The sequence below is a fragment of the Acartia tonsa genome, chromosome 3 (assembly GCF_053477335.1).
Source record: "Acartia tonsa isolate MP-2025a chromosome 3, ASM5347733v1, whole genome shotgun sequence".
NCBI classification, from domain to species: domain Eukaryota; kingdom Metazoa; phylum Arthropoda; class Copepoda; order Calanoida; family Acartiidae; genus Acartia; species Acartia tonsa.
The window spans coordinates 27,424,723-27,447,277 of NC_137262.1; the positions used below are offsets into that span (position 1 = coordinate 27,424,723).

The 22,555-nt window shown below is 31.2% G+C and overlaps 1 protein-coding gene across 1 annotated transcript in view; it reads right to left on the reverse strand.

The window, feature by feature from the left end:
* LOC145313777 (histamine H1 receptor-like) overlaps positions 1-22,555 on the reverse strand; it is a 63,138-nt gene that overhangs the window by 34,737 nt on the left and 5,846 nt on the right. Inside the window, exons 3-15 of the mRNA XM_080153381.1 lie at positions 20,635-20,751; positions 16,416-16,512; positions 12,541-12,640; positions 11,195-11,265; positions 9,941-10,026; positions 9,029-9,111; positions 7,669-7,692; positions 6,756-6,829; positions 5,668-5,726; positions 2,477-2,580; positions 1,043-1,123; positions 809-841; positions 602-619 (exon numbers count right to left, since the gene is read on the reverse strand). Coding sequence (XP_080009507.1) covers positions 602-619; positions 809-841; positions 1,043-1,123; positions 2,477-2,580; positions 5,668-5,726; positions 6,756-6,829; positions 7,669-7,692; positions 9,029-9,111; positions 9,941-10,026; positions 11,195-11,265; positions 12,541-12,640; positions 16,416-16,512; positions 20,635-20,751 — 947 coding nt within the window. The remainder of the gene's footprint in view (positions 1-601; positions 620-808; positions 842-1,042; positions 1,124-2,476; positions 2,581-5,667; positions 5,727-6,755; positions 6,830-7,668; positions 7,693-9,028; positions 9,112-9,940; positions 10,027-11,194; positions 11,266-12,540; positions 12,641-16,415; positions 16,513-20,634; positions 20,752-22,555) is intronic.

Consider the following 22,555-nt stretch of genomic DNA (forward strand, 5'->3'; position numbering starts at 1 on the left):
ACTTAATAATGATATATCATAAATAATGTTGTGACAAATAAATCTCTCATTGACCTATCTTTGTATCCCATTCTTTTTTACCTACTTTAGTGATTATTTAAACTAGCAGATCTTTATGTACATTACCAGAGGATTACAAAAAGATCTTAAATCTAATCTTTTAAATACTTATGTTCAACATAAATTAATTTTAAATTAAAAAAATATTTAAAGATTAATTCCCTAATTTTGTCTGATAATTGTCTAAATCTATCAGCTGCTTATTATTTTTTGAGGATTTTTTTTCATTTAAAATTCAAAACTAAGCTTCTCTAAAAATCTAATTGAGTGATACAAAGTAAGAAGGTACAATTACAAGATATACAGATATCTACCTCCCTCCCAATTTCAATAACCTTTTCAGTCTGCTACCAAATTGTTTTCTGCTACTTGGCTGTGTTAATTGGTTGAATTTCAATGACCCAATTGAGAGTCGGTACAAGGAAACTGCGATGGGGAGATACAATTATTTAACCCTTTCTCCCTCTAGTGTTTTACTCTAACTTTGCTCAACTAGGCAAATTCAGGAAATCCGCCATATTTAAAAATTAACATATCTTACCTTACTGGTGAGATTTCCCTGAAAAAAAATAAACATTAAAATTAAACAGAAAAAAAATATATCATCATAGTCTTTTTAAAAATATCACTAAAAATTTGTAATTGTTCATTTGCAAATGGACCATTAAAAATTACTTTTTAATTATTATTTAAAAATAAGATTTTAGTTCTCAATATTAATTAAAAATTAATAAACATTATAAATTACCTATGAGATATTACCATACTCTGTGTATATGGGTTCCTAACAATAGATATATAATTACTTGAATGTTGCACCAGATTTTTATTTACTTCTAATATAGAAATAATATAACGACACCCCCAATCCCTTCTCCTTCCACTGGATGAACGTACTGACCATTAAATGAGGTCCAAATTGGCAACACAAATTGACGCCAAATTTTCCCCTGTCATATATCCATTGTATTATATATCCATTTTCCTAGCAGACACAGAAACAAGAGTTAGGTTTGAGAACTCGGTCACAAAACAGTAATCACCATTCTTTCCCACATTTATCCTAAACAAAATTAAAAAATGCATTGATATGTTTATATAATTTAAAATGTACCTTTTCTAATTATTAAAAGATCTAAATATTTAAGAAAATAGCATTAGGTGTTAGGATAAAAAACTAGGTACAAATTTTTGTATTGATCATATATGTAGATTGTAGATGACTTTAAGATGTACCAACACTATTAAAAACCTAACTATCAATCTATAAACAACAGATGTATTTCCAATTTAATACAAGCATTACTTTTTTACATATTAGAACCTCTAAGGTGGGAGGGTGTTAGTTAAAAACCTTCCCTGGTCCTATAAGGAGAATCATATCGGTTTAGCGGTAAGCGAGATCCTTCGCTACAGACAAAAAAGCTTACTGCTTTATATAATACTAGCGGCTTCGCCCCTAGCCTCTAGGGGCTTTGCCCCAAGAGTAGAATCCGATCTGTTCAGTGGTTACCGAGATCTTAAGCTTCAGACGGACGGACGGACAGACAGACAGACATCAAGCTACTTTGTATTATAGAAGACATACATAGTTACAAACATAGAAAGGGAGAGTAAGCTTTACAGAATAGGCTTTGCATGTAAATAAAAGTAGAATATTTTCAGTCTTCCATAATCCATAGGGGATAGTTTTCAGGGAAGCTTTATAAGAGGGAAGGGTCGCTGGTTTAGCCCAATACAAAAACAAACAACCATTATCTAAAATTAATGTTATTTGTATCCAGTATAAATGTGATTACATTTTGAACATTTTCTCCGATGCTTAACAATTCACTGAAATGAAAACAATTTGCAAATTGAATCAGAGATTGCAATTTTGCTAGTGGCGGCTGTGCTTCTGGCCTCTTGGGTAAATCATACAGGCTGAAGGACCCTATATAAATCCTATTATATCAAGTAGTAAGTTTTTTTTGTCTGTAGAATAAGATTTATATAACTACAGAACCAATTGAGTTCTACATTATATAAAAGTTTTTCATAAATTGCGGTAATTTAAAGGCCTCTTAATTTTAAGTCTTGATGAAGTTTTGGGCTATTTTGTGCTTTCCATACAGAATACTGAGATCCTAGATACTTGGGGTACAACCGCTAGTGGTAAAAAAAACTCTACAGAGTCAATCAGTTGTTAACAAGGTCTTATTGGACAGATTGATTCTAGGTAGGTAAATTACACTGAAAACACAAAGTTTTCAAATCACGTTGGTTTAGAAACTTTGGTAATTTTTTATAGAAATTTTGATTGGTTGGTTCTTAACATTTAGTGTCCTAACTTTTCAACTTACAAGTGGTAATTTCCTCAATTGTCTTATCCTCCAAGATCCCTGGACTTATTCAGAAAAGAATTTGAATATTATACCTTTTGTCTTTACTGGGAGCTCTAGACTTTCTTTGCTGGAGAGTATCCAGCCTGCCTTGCTGCAGAGACTGACAGGTAGAATCCACACGGCCATTGTTGTCAGATCCTGTAGTACCGTCAAAGTGTCAAAACCAGCTTTCTAGGGGCTAAGCCATTATCAGTAAAAAGTGCTTTTGGTAGAAAAGATTTAAAGAAATAAGATATTTAGAGGCTAATGACGTTTAAATTAATCATCTTAGTCCCTGATAATTACATACTTATAAATAAAAAATTTAAAAAATTTCCTATTAGTGGTAATTTTTTTCTGGGTCTCAATAATTACCGATGAAGGTTTTAGGCCATTTCTATAGACCCTCTGTCTCATCAAATGTAGAGCCCCTAGAGGATATTCGTGTAGCTGATGGTCTAAAAAAATACTGGTCCGAATTGATTTTTCTTTTAAGGGAATCATTTTAAAATTCTTTGGGTGATTTTACTCTATTTTTCTGACCCCATGCGCCCTTCCCTAGGGGCTAGGGGGCGAAGCAACTGTTTGAAATAAAAGAATAATAAGAAAAGAGCAAATACACGATCAAAACAAATAGAAAAAAGGTTCTAAGAAAAATCTGGAGGAAAATGCAAGGTAAAGATTGTGAGATAGATTAACGTAAATTAATTATTCTAGTGTATGTTTATTTATTTAATAATGTTATACACTTTTGTCTCTTGTTGCTAGTGGAGAAAAAGAAAATATCATATCATTATCTTTACTTCTTATAAGTAATGTTTTTAATAATGTATGACAATTTAATTTTTCTGACAGTCTGTATACTTTTGTTTAATTAAGGATTATAACATCAATAAAAGGTTTTTTAACCCTGTCATAGAGATATTGCTAACAGGAATAAAAATCAACTGCCACCACTTTTTTTGTTAAAGCTAAAATTATTGTAATTTGTCGCCACCTCGCCTCAATCTTCAAAGAGCCTCAAGAGCACTTTATTTTTATGATAGAAATTAAAATTGACATAAGAAAAGCATTTGATGTTAAATGAATGCGAAATTAAGATAGCAATTTGTACACAATATTTGTTATCAGCTTCACACGGATCGAAAAATGATCGAATTGAGATTTTTCCAGTTTTAAAAATTCCAGTTGACCTCCAGGGGACCAAGACCTGGGCAAACAAAACTTGTATTGATTTTATAATTCTATTTTTTAAGTAGTAGAAAATTATCCATAATACGATAAGATACGTGATTTTTCAGTATTTCTTCGGTTCTAGTCCAGCGGATATTATTAAATTTAAAAGCAATATATGGTATTTAGAGGCACGATAGTTACTCCTGTAAATAATTCCATTCTTGTTTGCGTTGTACGTAAAGTATTTTTTATAAAAAACATTCTTTTTTGTTATTACATTATTTATAGTATTTTCCACGAATATTAAATTTAATACCAGTATTGTTAGCTCTCATTTATAAAGCAATCCGTTAAAAAATGATTATTTGATATAAGTGCTACGAAAATAATGTTTTTAATGAGCTATGGAGTATCCAAAAAATAAAATATGAGATAATTGATGGTATATAATATTTATTTTTCATGGTATTGATTTGTCTGACCACTAGATACAGGCATAAGTAATAAGAAGATACATAAAAACTTCAAAGATTATCTTTGTATACCTGAAAATCATCTATCATATGTATGCTTAAAAGAAGTAGACAGCCAGTTTGTACCAAAAGATCTCGCTAAGTGCTTTTTTCGGGGAAGCTTGTTCATATTTTAACAATAGTCAAAGAAGGTAGGGGGACAAAGTGTCTCAAAAATCAGACATGTACTGTCATAAAAATAAGAGAAATGAGAGGAGAAGTGGGAAAGAAAACCCCTAAAAAAGATATGGATAATCCCTCATTTTATGACGTCTCATGGCTGATTTTTGAAACACTTTGTCCCCCTACCAAAGGAGCCCCTGGAAACGATTTAAATTAATCTGAGAAGCTAACGGCGAAGCTAACACTATAGAATATATTGAACAGATCTAGATTCTTTTTTCTATTTTTATAGAAAAAATATTAATTCATGTTCTATTTACCTATACAAGTATCCATGCCTTCGCAGACAGTAAATAACCCTTAGCCAGATAAATTTATTTGTATATTCTTATTATTAATATCAACTTGTTAATATTAACATAAAAGATATATTATTTTTCTATAAAAGTTTATATATAATTTGTTCAATTGTTTTTTCATAGCGAATCTACTCTGTTATTGACTTTGTCCGTCTGTCTGTACGGCTAAGAAGGAATGTGACTTTTTCATATTCTATTTAAGATGTGAATTATTCACATGTACATAGTTTTGTTCCTCTGTTTTGAAGAAAAAATATAAGAGTCATTTCGTTTCTAATGAGGGAAATTTGATTTACACGACTACTTAAAAATATTTTTAAAAGAGAAGCTTTTCTATAATTAGGGTCGGCCCGTCCGTACGTCCGTCAGTCACGGATAGCTTTTTCGTTAATTTAGGCATGTCAGAATTGTCCTATCGATTTCAAATTTTGTATGGCGATTCCTTTAGTAGCTAGGTACGATTTAGAAAGCGCAGCAACTCTATACGTCCATTTTAAACATGCTGATTTTTTTACTTTTTTAACAACAAATTTTTATGTGATCTAATCATCCGATTGATCTGATTTTTGGTAAAGTGATTCCTGGGACAACAAAGTATAATGTTATAAGCGAAGCAACTCTATAATCAAGTCCTAAAATGTAAGTATGTCCATAAACATTATCCTGTATAAAGAATTTTTTCAACAAATTTACTTACAATGTTGCTTCGACTCTTATACCATTATATCTGATTATTCAGTTCTGACACTATATAAGTGTTAATGTCCGTTTGTCCTACCGTTTCAGTGCTTCGCTTTTATGGATGTTGTCATCCTTGTTTTTGTGTGAATATTCTTATGGCTATTGAGCATCTATTATTTTGTCAGGTGCTAGAGATAGGAGAAAAGCTACTTTGAAAATACAAAAAATCGCCCCTTCAGGGGCGTTGCCACGAAAGGGACTATACCCTTTTGTTTTACTCTTCTTACTAAATGGTTTATAAAATCTGTGATTTGCTACTTTTAGATGTTGTCATCCTTATTTTTAATGATTTGTGTTGGTTTTATGCTATTTTTTCAAATGTTGTGACACTATTCCTGGATTAGCTTCTGTATAAGAATCATTCTCTTCTTCTATATTATTATTTGTATATCCTAGAAAAATGGATTAATAGATAGATACATGTCAAGAATGGGTAGGTAGATGGATAAAATTTATAAATAAATAGACAAAAAGCTGGTTAGGAGAATTGAGTAAGGCACCGTAAAAAAATTTCAACTCCATTTAGAGTTTATTTTATAAAAGGGGAGGGGATTAGTGTTCAAAAGAGATTTTTAGGGAAAGCAACGAATGATGATATAATTAAATGTATAGATACTAAAGAAAATGAAAAATAATAAAACAAGGCAACATCCATAAAAGCGAAGCTCTAAACTGAGAAGGAAGTAAAAACGAAGAATAACTCTGGTAGATTGTCAGAATTTATTAAGCAGATTACTAAATTGTAAGTCTAAACAAAATTGTACATAAATTTGATGAAAATACAGGATACACAAAAAGGATATACGGACTTTCTGAAAACGATCATAGAGTTGCTACGCATCCTAAATCATACTTAACTGTTATAGGAATCATCATGCAAAGTATGAAATCGATAGGAAAATTTTAACATTTCTCAATTAACGAAAAGAGCTAACCGTTACGGGCGTATGTACGGAGCAATCCTGATTATAGAAAAGCTTTATATAAATTACATCATAACTACTTTAATTAAATACCATTGCATTTCTGACTTTATTAAAGGAAAGGAATTAGAAAAATTCTAAAAAAATTCTTATTTGTACATCTTATGCTCTTATTAGTATTATAATTTAATAATGAATACCTTATATAACATTTAATTTATTATTAAATCGGATCTTGGAAAGAAAAAGAAGTATCAGTTGTCGTCGTATTTTCACAGTAGCCTTTCTCCTATTTCTAGCCCCTGTGGAAGTGTCTAATCCTGCGGGGAAGTCATTAACATTCACCTAACATTATTTAATCTGAATTAACCTATCAAAAGCTACTGTGAAAATACTACGAAACACACTCCTTCGTTTTCTTTCCATGATCCATTAAATCTTTTATATATCTTTCTAATTATGTTGACTTAAAAAAGATATAAAAAATTTCTATCTTACCATTTGACGGCTGATATCCAGAATTCGCTATCTTGGCCATTTCAACAGAGCGCCGTTTAATTGCCAGAAATATCCTAGGTGATTTAAACACATGATAACATGATCTAAATTGTTTAAAATTGCAAACCCAACTTTAGTTAATGGAGATTTCTAGAACTATAAGGCAAAACTATAAATGCGAAAAAAATATATAAAAAATTACATTTGATAAAATTAAGCAATTTTGCGACTTAAAATTGTTGTTCAATATTAAAAACGTTGTACTCTTTATGTGTTAATGCTTGTTTTTACCCTTTCATTGAACTGTATTCTATGGATGTTGTCATCTTTGTTCATGTTATTATTAAACTATATCCAAGACAATGTAAGGAATTTGTTTATTAAAAATGCTTGAAATTGTATTTTTTGCTCGTATATCAACAAATAAAAAGATAATCAATCCTGAGTTACAGTTTCATAATATCAGAAAAAATGAAAAAGAAAACCTTTTTGGGTATAGTCCTTTCCACGACATATCTCCATAAGGAGCGATTCTTCGTATTTTTCACAGTAGCTTTTCTACTATTTCTAGTCCCTGCGGGGGGCTCTAACCCTGCGGGGCCAATTACCTAACCATGTGGGACAATCACCTAACACAATATAACCTAACATAACCTAAAATAACCTATAAAAAGCCAATTTAAAAATACGAAGAATCGCTCCTTATGGAGGGATGTCGTGGAAAGGACTATACCCATTATACCAATAATAAACTGATGACGTCGTTTTGAAAATAAGCGACTAAATCAATAAAATCAATCAATTATTTATTAATTCGAGTTAAAAATTTTAAATACTCGTCAATAAACGAGAGAGTTAATTAATAGATATATCCATATTATACAGTAGCACCGCATAATGTATTAAAATAAACCTGACATATAGAACGACCATACAGCCTAAAATTTCATACATTCATAATAAAACATAATTTCTTGTTTATTGTAAAAATAAATTATAATTTTCATTGGCAACGCTTTTCTAAAAGTCTTCGTGTTCTGTTAATGATAGGGTTATCCTATTATATTACAAGCCATTCAACCTATATTCAATTGTACAAAATAAAAAAATATGCGGAATATCTTATTGGCGACGCCGGCCCTATAAGTACTATCAGTTTGATGTGTATTAAACAGGATATGACGAGTCAAGCGACGATACCTTGTGAAAATTTAAATGCAGCTACTCTCTAACAAGCGATAATATATCATTTTAATATGAAAACGTTCTATGTATTAATGTTGAAACAGCTGCGCTACTCATGGACATGATAATTGTCATTGTCTAAATGTCATTCAATACGGATTCTTATTTTTAACAAATTACGAGTCTACTACAGGTTTACAGGGATTGGACAATGAACAATTAATAGAGCTCCTCCCTTTTTCTTATGTTAAGATTTATGTTAAGAAATGGTTGTAGATTTATATAATCGCCATTGTCCTCTCCCTATGTATGACAGGTAGTGAGGATACAGGCTGTTTAATACACTTGTCCCTTCATTGGCTTAACAACTTTTTGGAATTTTATTGGATTTTGATTGTTTGGTTCATTAAGTTGAGTGTCCAAATGTTACAACCACTAATTTTTATCTACAGAAGAATTAAATTTGTTTGTCATCATTGGGGGTGTACGTCAATTTATTGACCATTGTCTTATCTCTTTAGATTCCTGAAGTCTATGCATGTTAATTATGAGAAATGTTAAATGTAATACAAATTATCTATAAATACATTCTATCATGAAATACCAGAATAGTCATATTTTTTACAAGGTGACATTTAATCTATTTGCTAGCGGTTGCGTCAATAACCTCTAAGTGCAACCTAAATTTAAAGGGCTCATAAAGGACTCATATGACCTACATAAAGCTGAAATCGACTGTTAGCGATTTCTTAACGGATATGCAAGGGTATAGGAAGACAATCTAGAAGGGGCGTGGTAAGGGGAGGGGGGTTGCCAAACCTCCACTATCAATTTTAGAAAGGAAAAGTTTTTTTTTTAAATCTGGGGGCAGGGATATTTTTTCTAATGGTGATTTTTCTTGGAAGGTTGTAGGTACTTAGTTCCCTTTTTAAAATAGTTAAATCCCTTCTTTTGACTTTTGCGAAGCTTAACTGTAAAAAAGCATTTCGTGACATCCTTTGGCATATACAGATAGAAAAACAGCTAAACATCCTATTACTTTTATATAAGGATCTATCTATCTACATGTATATTAGAATATATGATTTCCTGAAGGGATATGAAAGTTGAATATTGCTGAAATAACTTTGAATGGAACAGAACCAACAAATTCAGTTTCACATTCTTCCTCCTACACAAACAATTAAATTATTTCCAGTATGGCTTTGAAACCGATATATATACGCCGGTTGTCACTTGTCAGCCACCCAAAAAAATCATGTAAAGCATCGTATTACAGACATTTTTCGACATATCTTAAAACAAAATAATAAAAATAAAACCAGTTTTGTTAGTCCGAGCCTTAGCCCCTCGGGGCTATCAAAACTTTTGATGATTTTTCATTCTAATATCCGCAGAAAGCTGTTTATAATACGATGCGTTAGTTTTAAGAGTAGCTTGTGCATAATTAGACAATGAGAGGGGGAGTTAGGAATCTAAAATTTCGGGTGCAAAAGTAAAGTCTGTGGATATGAAATTCTTAATGGGAAATGGCCTTTAAGAACGTGACATCATAGTTTTCATTAAAAATTTTGAGGTAAAAAGATAACTGATACTTAAAGAAGAATCTAAAGGTATGATTATCTATGTAATAAGAATCAGGAATATCCAATAATAAAAGGTTTCCGAATTTATATAAATTAATAGCAATTTGAAGTCAACAAAGCGTTTAACAGAAAAGGCAAATATATAAAAAGATATAAATATAGAAAGTGTGTTTTTATCGTATTGTATTAGAGACACTTTTCCGTTGATAGGAAAATGAAAATATGTAGGATTAATTCTTTTTCCCCCCAAGGAATTAATGGTAAGAAAGGTGTTAATCCTATGATTTTTATTTTATTTTTCATGGACAATTGCCTATAATACGATGGTTAACATTTCTAAAGTATGACTCAAAACCCTTTTCAATAGAATATATTCTTATCAAATAACTAATAGCAAATCAATGTATGACTTACCGTTGTCTGTCTAGCTCCTTTGTAAAGAAAATGATGCCAGCCCAGAATTGGAATAAACCAGAAAGCTGAAGCAATCCAGGCTAATCCTGAATTAAAAGTATCTTTATATAAAAGTAACAGTATGTCTATGTATGTGTGTCTGTATCGAAGTATCTCGCTTACCGTTGAACTGATATGGTTCTGCTTTACAATGTAGCTCCTCATAGATCCTGCGAAGGTTTATAACTATTTTTAGGGGAGGTTACCACCATCCTCCCAAGAGATGGTCGACACTCCCCCCATCCTTTCCTAAAGTGCTCCTATAGGCCCCTAGGAGCAGAGCCAGAAATAAATGGTAATAAACAGGGAAGTTAATCTTAATGGTCGGACCTAAGGTCATACACTAGCTAAAGAGAATATGTTTTAAGAGGTTAATGTATTTTCTTGATGAATTAAGACTTATTTCTGTCAGCTGAGTGCAAGAATTACTTTTTACATCTATCAAATTATAGAAATATTAGGCTTCAAGAGTAAATGAAATAAAGTGAAAATATATATTGTGTGTGTGTGTGGGAGGGGGGGGGGGGAGCAAAAGATCTATGAAAATAATTTTTCTTGTGGGGGGGGGGGGGGTGGTAAAATATATCCTAATAAAAGTAAAAAATATGTAATACATTTCTCGCTTTCCCAGTGAAAATGGCTTTTTAATAGTGTCTATTTATATCACAAGGACCAATTTAAAAATTAATACGATAAGAGCAACAAACCAAAGATTGCTTTTATACAATTCTTTTTTTGTACTGAAAAAAGAATGTTTGTAATTAAATTCTCTGTGTGCACTTTTTGTGTCACAGTGCACATTTAATTCTTATCAATGGATATATAATATACGTGGATATTATGACAGGGGAAGAATTGTCGTCAATTAAGGTTGTTAACATGGAACTCATTTAATGGCCAGTTCGTTCTTTTTTTAGTGGTTATTTGCCTTTGTGCTTTTTAAACTTTCGTACACTGGTCTACTGGGTGTCTGTCATCGTTTATTTTATCTTTTTGCGTACAATCTATCAATGCGTAACTTCAGAAACGTAGCTTATCTATAAGTTAAATGAGTAACTTAGTAATCCATATTTTTTTAAAAGTTGATTAGTCATTGGTCAATCATCCCTGTTGAAAAAGACATTCAACCATGGCAAAATTGGCAAAATTTAAATCTAAAGAAGAGTTAATTTTGTTTATCACAATTGGGAGTGTACATTAATTTAAATAACTGACCTATCATGACCAGAGCACGTTTCTTAGTTCGTCTCCTAAGATATCTCAACGGGGATGTTATACTCCAATATCTAAAAGTAGCATAATTAATATCCATTATAAAAGTAACAGGATATATGAATGTCTGTGTGTAGCAAAGGATCTCGGTAACCGCTGAACTGATATGGTTCTCCTTTACAGTGAAGTTTCACATAGGTCCAGGGAAGGTCTATTATTAAAATTAAGATTAAAATGAGAGGGTCGATTTCCTCCCCATCCCCATTTTCCCCCAACCAATATCTAGAGCTAACAAATATCAGATAAAGACAGTGCAAAAATTGTCGTCAATTTTATTGGTCAGATCGTTGAACCAGTAGGATAGGAGGGGATGGGGGAGACCTTTATTTTACCCCGCCACAAGTTTCACTGTAAAATCTGGTGTAAGATCCAAGTAATAAAAAATCTATTATTATGTTACATATAAAAGACAGTTGCTATGCCATTATAAATAATATAAATAGGAGGATTAATCAATAGTTAATTATAATCAATTATTTGTGATTGTGAATTTCTTATGAAGTTCAATTATTATGACAACAATTAAAAATGATTTAATGATGATAGATAAACCAGATATGATTTAAATCAATTTTAATAAGGCTTAAATCGTAGATAGAAAATTCATTAGTCGCGTTATTTGAATGGCTTAAAATTTTGATGCTGATATTTTACACCTTTTAAAATAAATAAGAATACATTATACCCCTGTAAAAATAAAAGGCCCCTGCCCTTTTCATTTTCATTTTAATATTAATAAAAAACTGTCAACACTACGATGCGATAAATAACTATTACCTGTCCAGTGATAATATGAAAAGGTTGAATTGAATATACTGGCTGTATATGCTGTATAATCAATTGAATACTGTATATAATAACTATACCTGTCTAATGATAATATGAAAAGGTTGAATATACTGGCTGTAGACGCTGTATAATCAATTGAATGCTGTATATAATAACTATACCTGTCTAATGATAATATGAAAAGGTTGAATATACTGGCTGTAGACGCTGTATAATCAATTGAATACTGTATATAATAACTATACCTTTCCAGTGATAATATAAAAAGGTTGAAAATACTGGCTGTATATGCTGTATTATAATCAATTGAGTGCTGTATATAATAACTATACCTGTCTAGTGATAATATAAAAAGGTTGAAAATACTGGCTGTAGACGCTGTATAATCAGTTGAATGCTGTATATAATAACTATACCTGTCTAATGATAATATAAAAAGGTTATATATACTGGCTGTAGAAGCTGTATAATCAATTGAATGCTGTATATAATAACTATACCTGTCTAGTGATAATATGAAAAGGTTGAATATACTGGCTGTAGACGCTGTATAATCAATTGACAAAAATACTTGACACACTGCTCTTCCAAAATGCCATTCTAAATAATAAAAAAAATTATTATACAAAGATATATCAAATATGTCTATCTTTAGTTAAGTTTGTTTTGGGATGGCAACTTAACCCTTTTACCATAATATATCCTATATCTCCATTAAAAAAACATAAAATTAAAGATAGTACTTTTTATATGACAGAAAAATGACGAATTATCACGATAGAAGGAATTTGAAAGAAACCACCTAGAGACTTTATCTTAACGATTTTATAACGACGAACAAATGCGACTTAAAAAGCTGCAATTCTCCATAAAATCAATTAGAAAATTTAAGAGAAAAAGTTATAATAAAATGATCAAATATTTTCTTTAAATTAATCTAATTAGAACCCATCAAAGGAAAAAAGGGTACCGTCCCTTTAAGTTTTAACGAGGTCCAAACCTTCCCACCAACTTTTGAAATAAATTAAAAATAAGGGGAGGGGGTAGGTTTCCCCTCCTAAGATTAACTTCTGCGGGGGTCCCATTATATGCTTGGTCTAAATCTATGTCCTAACCCTCCTGCGCTACCCATTACATAATACAACCTTATCTAACCTGAACCAAAGGAATGAAAAAAAATCTTATTATTTTTTCTCGTATTCATTTGAATCCGGTGGATAGGAACCGGTTCTCATGAATACGAAAAAATTATGTCTAGCATTGTATTATATCCAGTTTTCTACGAATATAGAAATGTACAATCATAAGATTAAAACTAGTTTTTTTAGCCGTTGCCTTCGGCAACTCGGGGCTAAAAAAACTAGTTTTAATCTTATAATTGTACATTCTATATCCGCGGAAAGCCGTTTATAATACGATGCGAGAAATAACTATTCTTATTTTTGGTTTCAAAATTTGAAGAGGGGGAAGTTAAGTGCTCGACAAGCCACTATGAGGGAAACTGCTTAAAATGATCAGATATGATTTAATTTCCTATTGATCAATCTAATATATGAAGAGATGGTACACTGGAAAAAAAATTAATCTTATTATTCAATTAAGACCCACTAAAGTGTATTTTGTGTAGGTAAGAAAAAAAAACAAGGATGACAACATCCATAAGTAGCGAAGCACAAAAATTATGGTTGGATAATATATCCGGCGAAAATAAACTATGTTGCAGTTTCATAAAAAAACAATAAACTAAAAAATCACGAAACCTAGTAAGATTTATAACTTGAAAATCTAAGAATCGATCTAGCACCTCAACCAATAAGCAAATCTTAATGAATCTTTGTGGGTATATGTAAATTGTTAAAACTTGATTAAGCATGCAGAATATGAAAGTATACAATCCCTGAAAATTTCAGCCGTCTATCTTGAATAGGAGTTGAGAAAATCATGAAAACTTGGTGAAAATATGAAGAATGCTAACAAATTTAATCCCTAAAAATTTCAGCTCTCTATCTTTTATAGGAGCCGAGAAAATCACGTTTCCCCCTTTCTGTCTCTGACGGACGACATTTCGAATTATAGAGTAGCTTCGCTACTAAAAAGTGACGATAAAGGTATTTCAATCCCCCCCCCCCCTCCCTAACAAAATTGCCCTTCTCATGGGTAAAATTATTCGTGGAAAAGTGAGAACATTTAAAATTTAAAACAACCGAATCAAAAAAAAAGAATAATAGTACCGAAATTTTGAAACCAACGAATGAGAAAACGAGTTTATAAAAGTGGGTACCTTGAGATTAAAAAAGAACTTACTCTTTACCCAATTCAGGAAGAATTGTCCTTGTTTTTTTTAAAACTCAAGTTTCCTATCAATTATTTATATAATTTTGCGCGGGAAATCCCCTGGGAAAAATTACCCTACCAACTTTAAAGTGAATTAGTGCAGGGATCTAAGGGATAAGATAATGGCCGAAAAATTAATGTTCATTCTCAAATATGACACACAAAATTGCTACTTCTGTAGATCACAAATAGAGGTTGAAAACGTTGGGACACTCAACTTAGTTAACCAACAAAACAAAATTAAATAAAGTCTTCAAAGTTGTTAAACAAAACGAATAAGAAAATATAGAATGGTCAAACGTCCTGATTGGTCAAGTAGTTTTGACGCTATGACCGTTTAAAAAAGTTCGCATTTATTTTCCCAACCCTGTGTTATTAAAGTCGTAGGAACCAGTGTGATAAAAAGCCCAATTCCCCTTCCTAGGTCACTGGAAATAGTGTAATTAACTTTCGGGTAGTTTTAGTTAAATTGAGACACTTTGGTATTCTCATATACTGCTGCTGCTATGTCAGGCTTGTGACTAAAGTAAGACTAGGGGTAAATGTATTGGCCCGTAATCAGGGCAAACTTATTTCCATGCACATGACCTCCAGACAAAGGACGTGCAATCAAAGGGTTCGTTGTCTTCTGGGTGTTGCTTTATTTGCTGTTGTTGTGTTTGGACAGAAATGGAGACATTGCTCCCTTTATTTATCCGTGGTTGTTGGACCTAATGCTACGGCGGTATGGATGGATGGACAGCACACACGAGGTAATTAGGTAGGTAATTTAGAGTATTTTATGCAATGTAAAATTTAAAATCTTTCATAAAAAATTTTCAAATAATAATCAATTATTTTCTAAAATAAAAATTAAACTATTTAAAATATTGAATTCATTATTGCTAGAAAATATTTTATATTTTAAATCTATGACATTGAAAAAAAAAAATATTTTTTGTCCCAATTTACTCCAGCAACAAATCGAATGCTTAATTGTAATTAAGTTTTGTTTTATCCAGGGAGGAGGAGAGACAGTGGAACTTGATCTTTAGTTTTCTCCAAAGTTGTAAAAACATTTTCTCTCATTTGTTGGATAAAAATAACGCTTTTTCATGACTTTCAATAATTTGGGTTATTTGGTTTATCTAAAATAGGGGTGCAGGTCAATCAATTTTTCATTGTCTTATCCCTTGAGATCCCTGGTTAAAACTTCTTAACTAGTGCAATGTTACAAATTATTATCACGTAACTTCATTTGTCTATATGTCTTAAGTTAATTAGTCTATCTAGGTGTTCTTGTCATTTTAGGAACGAAGATTCTATATAAAATGTTTAGCTTGTTTAACCCCTATTTAAACAGCTTCTTGTTAAGCTAGATGGCCAAAATTTCTTGATCAGTTTCAATTCCGCATATAAAAAGGGTTAAACCGAGATTTTGCTTCCTTGTCACTTTTATTCAGCAACCTCTATCGGGTTTGAAAAAGAAAAAAATCAGAGCAAAAAAACAAGAGTCTTTAAAAATGAAAACAAAAATAATTAAATATGATTTTTGCTATTTAAATTCAATTTTTGTACATTTAATAAGAAATGTATTTTGCATTATTTTCACTTTGAACCTTTAAATTGGGTTATTCACTTTGACAATGCTTTTTTCATTTTTAAAATTTATTCTTTAAGATTTTAAATCAAGAGTTTAAGAAAAAGTTAATTATAAGAAATAGAATAGAAAAAAATTAATAAGAGATAAAGGGGAGCTTATACCAATAACAAAATTAATTCGAAAAAAAATCACGAAACCTATACGTGGTTTTCAGCCGTCGTTGAGGGGGCAGCATATAGTAAAATTGACGCCCTCTTCATTTGCAATCAAAATATTATTTAAGATTTATTTCACTTTTTGTTATACCTTATACCTGTATAAAGGGATAAAGGATACGGGATAAGAAAGAATAGTAAATTATCTGGTGGAACTATAAAAATTAAAATTGGAGACCCACTGTCATCAATGCCATAAGGACACCAACTGTTATATAGTAGCTATGGTACTCAGACCATGTACCTGGACCCATGATGAAGGCTGTAGCACTGATAGGTATAACCACAATCCCAACAGTGAGGTCAGCTATAGCCAGGGACATTATAAACATGTTGGATACCTAAAAATAAAATAAACACAAATAAATGATTTAGAAATTTCTCCTATAATAAAAGTATCTGTCTGTCTGTCTATGTGTAGCAAAGGATCTCGTCAACTCATATCCAATAAAGTTAATCTTTACAGTGAAGCTTCTTATAGTTCCAGGGTACCCCCCCCCCTCAATTTACTTTTCTGTTTAAAACTAAATTTAAAAGTTTAGGTCGTATCCCCCCCCCCCCCCCCCAGCAGAGGTATTTATGAGTGTAGCCGCTAGATAAAAAAGCAAAGTAAATCAATTAAATTGAAGAATCGACTGACAAAAGAACATAAAGACCTAAGTGCACAGAGAGGCAAGTTAAAAGCCGTAAAGGATGGGAATATTTATCTATCGAATCGTATTATAGATAACTTTCCGCGGATATGAAATGGAGATTAACAAATCAACAAAGATTAACACCAGTTTTGTTAGCACGGGCCTTGATTTAATGATTTTTATTTTAATATTCAAGAACAATTGTCTATAATACCATGTCATACATGATTTTAGTATGAACGAGAACCGGTAATCGGTACTAATCCAGCGGATATTAATCGGTTTAGAAGCCATACTAGAAACAATATTTTAACCTGTCTTCATCCCATTGTGTAATACATAGACTTTTGACGAAATGAAAAGCATATATGTATAAAAGTTTTTAACCTAAAAATAGACTTTACCCAAGTCCTAATTAACATACAGAATACAGAGGGAAGTTTTGATTAATATTCAATCCTTGGATAACAAGAACATGTTTTGAGCACTCCGTTTGCAGCGCAATAAAACTATTTTAATGTAGAGATACAGTAGTAAATCATCAAACATTAAGCAATTTGCCATTTTCAGACAGCTTTCCGCAGATATTATAATGAAAATTTTGTTGTGTTAGTTTTTTTTTCATAGAAATAAATATTTACAAAATTGGTTCAAGAAGTTGAGTGTCTAAACGTTTGAACCACTAATCATAATCTACATCTTTATCTTTGCGGATTTACATCAATTTATTAGCTATAGTCCTACCCGTCAAGAGGACTATGGGGGCGTAGCCGCCGCTTATTAAAGAGTAGTAGTGAAAATGAAAATAAAAACAACTGAACAATATTAATTTGTGCGAAAGTATGGCTTCCAAACCGATTAATATCCGTTGTATTAGAACCGGTTATTAGCCATAGAAAAAAAATCATGTATATACAAACAATTTTCCTATAATATTAAAATAAAAATCATAAAAAAGATTCTAAATACCAAAATATTTTATTATCCGCGGAAAGCTATCTATAATACGATGCGATAAAAAAGCTTTTAAATTATCTTGCATGACAATTAAAACAACAGCACAAACCGTGACCTCTCTCTTGATTCATCTTAAGTTTAGACAGTCCCTATGGTTTATTTGCAAAATTGCGTATTTTGCTAATGTAATACTTTGCTTATATTATTAAATGCGGTAGTGAATGCATACCACATTGTGACCTTATGGGGATTTTTATAAAAGTATCTTGTCGAGTACAATGCCCCCCTCCCTTATTTTTAATTAAACTGAAATTAAGGAGAGTTGGGTAGTTTTTGTTTAATGTTTTATTATTACTTTAGGTTTAGGTTATTGTTTTATTGGGTTCTGGGTAGTTCCGCAGGGTTAGGGCACTCTGCAGGGGTTAGGCATAGAAAGAACTACCCTTCTCCCATCAAATTTTAATATAATTAAAATTAAGTTTTGGGGGTTAAGTGCTCTATATTCACTTTCTTGGAAAATCCCGACCTTACTTAGTTGAAGAAACAAGAGACACAACAAAAAAATACTTTTATTATCAAAACTTTCAAACTATTTAATTAACTTCTGCTATAAACACGGATTTTAGAATAAGTAAATAAAATTTATGGATCATGGAAAGTAAACAAAGTTGCGGATTTTGTCATATTTTAGAAAATGGAGATAACCTACTGTGAAAAAATAACGAAATCCGCAACTTCGTTTTCTTTCTATGATCGAAATTTTTTTTACATTTAAAGTTGATCGTCTTAAAACGTTTTTATACTAGGAATTAAGTAATTAAAGCCTTAAGTAGCATTTAAGATTTGAGTATGGTATTATAGAGGGTTTTCCGCAGATAATAAAACATTTAAGGATCTATTCCGTTTTTTGTTGGTACTGATGGGAAAAGTAACCAGGGCCAACAAAAAAGTGTTAATTCTATTGTTATTTTGGAAACTCTATATGAAACAGAGGTGGATTCTTAAAAAACTTTTGCCTCACTAAAAATTCTTTGCCTCACTAAAATTAGTGAGGCACGCTAAAAATTTAGAGGGATTAATTTTGCCCCACTATTTTGCCTCACTGTTTTGGTGAGGAAGTGAGCCAAAAAAGTTTTTTAAGAATTCACCTCTGGTTTGTATCCGGCGGAAATTTATCGGATTCAAAGCCACGATGGGTTGTAATTTATCCCTGGTTGAGCAATAAAGAAAGAATGTTCAGTTTTTAGTTTTAAAAGAAGGGCAGACAAGGTTTTATGTTTTAAAAACTTTACAAAAAAAAAAACTTTCTTAATATTTTTTTTGTCTTTTGAAGAGTAAATTTTACCATTTCATAATACTTTTATTGAAAAACAAGGATGAAAACATCCATTAAGTAAAAAGCACACAATTGTTTTACTAACCCCCCTTTAACAAAATACTGAAGGAGGGTTAAATCCATTTTCTTTGGTTTGAGGGGGGAGGGGGTGAGGACAAATTATGATATCCTATCAGCAACTAAAAGAGTTTTTTTTATTGCTTCCTGGATTATACCTTATCATGAAAGGAATCCTATTACAATATTTAAAATCGATAGAACACAAGAAAATTTTACACTGTACAGACCAACAAAGGGCCAAACCATAAAAAAGTTTTGCTTTTTTAAAAAGTACGTAATATATTTGTATTCAAATTTAGTTAAAAGTTAAATTTTAGAAATAAAATTTTGTCTTTGTGTTTACTAACATTAACATTACAAAGTGAAGAAAAAACTACAAGTATAATTTATGTAAGAAAACATTTAAATTTTATATCCAAAAATATTGTTAAATAATGTATCTTTGTCAGAATTTAAAATCTAGGATTTAGAGGTTTTGCCCTAAAAAGTTTTGCACACATATATGTATGTCACATTTTTAAAAGCGAATATTTTTTGACAACATTATTATATGATAAAATTAGCCTTTTTATCTGATTTTTTGATTAATAACTCTTTGGACAACAAGGTAAAAAATTATAACTGGGGCATCTCTATAAGCAAATCCTAAAAATGAAAGTATGTTCTATTACTGTACCCAGTATTTAAACAATTTTGCAACAAATTTATGATCAATTTTGTTAAGACTTACAAATTAATGTTCTGCTTATAAAGTACTGCCACTCTACAAGAGTTATTGTTCGTTTGTAACTTCCTGTAGATTTTAGAGCTCCGCTTTTATGGATGTTATCATCTTTGTTTTGTTTGAAAATCATAGAAAAAAAATATTTTTTTTTGGTGGGGGGTGGGGTTCTAGAATGATATTCTAATAATGACACACAGAAAACTGTCCCGAATTTGTATTAATTTTGAGGAACAAGACTCCAGTGGCGTCATATTTTTCTTTCCCGAAAAAGGGAAGGGGGAAAGATGGAAGATGGAAAGAGATGGAAGAAAGGGGGGTTTTCCCCATCTCTTTTGAAGAGATTTTCTTCCCCTCTTCCCTTTTTCGGGAAAGAAAAATATGACGTCGGGACAGTTTTCTGTGTGTCTCTAATGATAGATTCAGCCGTTTACAAGATCTTAGGGGACAAACATACACACACACCCAAAAACATTACTTTATTACTAAATTGACGTAATTTTTAAACGACAATTAAGGATAATAGAGTAACTTGTCTGCAGAAAATCTAATAAATGTATAAAAGTATAGATTTATAACCCAGACAACTTCCTGGATCCAGTTTTGGGACCTTTTTCGTCTGCTATTAAATTGCATTCTGCTCTTTTGTAGCGACGCTAGTGGCTGATATTCAAAATTCCAATACATACAGATGGGGACATACAGTTATTTAACCCCTTGTCCCTCGATTATTTTACTTTAATGCAAATCTTACCGTCTGTAGTTTTCTTTCAGTTCTGATGGAGTGTAGAACGAGTCCATTTCCGACAGTTGTTAGGAAGCTCAGTATGTACAGAACTAAACCAACCATCCATCTTCCATACTCGATACTCTAAAATAAAACTTTATTAAATTAAAACTTGTGGAAATAATAGTTATTCATCGCATCGTAATTTAGACAGCTTTCTGTGAATATTAAAATGAAAAATTATACAATTAAAACCAGTTTTGTTAGAAGGGGCTGAACAAAACTGATATTGATTCTTTACTTTTTCATTTTAATATTCGTAGAAAATTATCTGTATTACGATGCTATACATGATTTTTCAGACAACCGGTTCTAATTCAGATGATATTAATCGGTTTCGAAGCCATACTGGATTAACAGTTTTACATTTCCGTTTCTTAATCTTACGCAAATAAATTTTATTTAAAGACAGTCTGACATAAGCAAAGCATTTGACACTGTAATAATAGATGTTATTATTATGAAAACTGTTATTTACGAGTAAGAATAATGGATATACAATACATGGATATATTGACAGGGGAAAAGTTGTCGCCAATTTAGTTGCTAATATGGACCTCTTTTGGTGGCCATTTCGTTTATTCAATAGGAGGATAGGGGATGGGGTAAAGTGGGTGGATTGATGGTATCGTTATTGTAGCCATTTGGGTGTATCACTTTAATATCAGAGTATATGAAAATGTGGTACAACATCCAATTAATTATAAATCGATTGAACGAATGTATGTACATCATATTTTTTTATAATAATTATAAAACATGTAAATATCTTATATAAACTCATAGTTATAAATTCAACCATTATTTCTATTTTTTGTGTATAAAAACAAATGTACAGAATTTTACTTAGTGTTCTAAAAAGCTTAGACTATCTTCTTTTGCATGTATGACTATGCAAATGCATGTAAGCCTGTTTTCTTTAAATTTATGGTTTTCAATGTTAAAGACTATAAATTAAAATAAAGTAGCCTAAAACCATCAGGGACCTATGTGACCTACGAGGTGTTGCCCCCCAACGACAGCTGAAAAACATGTATAGGTTTCGTGATCTTTTCCCCGAATTAAATTCGTTATTGGTATAAGCTGTTATTTATCCATCATTTACAATTTAAAGTTCAGCTTTGTATCCTTTACACAGTTTTAATCAGTATATATTTAGGATTAGTATTGACCTAATATTTGTATCATAAACATTTTTTTAAAATTTCTTAATGACCCTTATTTTTTTCTAGAACTTACTGAAGTTCTATTTTTTTAGTATAAAATTGACATATTTTGAGAATAGATTTGTTGAATAAGTCTTGACTTAATTTAAATGTACACCTTTTATGATAAACGGCAATTTTTCTTTCTCTTTTTTTACTTCTGGTTTACAATCAACTAACACTTTTTTAAAGAGAATTTCTTGGAATAATCTTTATTTAATATTGTTATAATAACTCTTATAATTCAGATGTAAACGTTTTTATGTATATAATTAAGACAAATAAAGAAACTATAAAAAAATTCCTATGTGAAGCTTAATATCCTCCCTCGTTATTTACCCTCTCTTTGTCTTAATTTGGTGTTTTGATGTTTTCTCTCTATCCCTCTCTCTTTCTCTCTCTGCCCCCCCCTCTCTCTCTCCCCCTCTCTCTCTCTCTCGCTCTTTCTCAACATATTCAGCATTTGCATAAGTATCATTTGCATAAACATGTAATGGCCGTCGCATTCATATTAACTTAACTATTGTTGTTATATCTACATGTGAGTCTTTATTTAAGTTTAAGATCTAATGTAGATACTATTTTTAAAAAAGTCAAATTCTCGTGGGAGGTTAAAGGTATCCTATCAAAAAATAGTTAAAACCTTCTCTGAAAACCATAACGGTGCAGCGGTTAGTGAGATC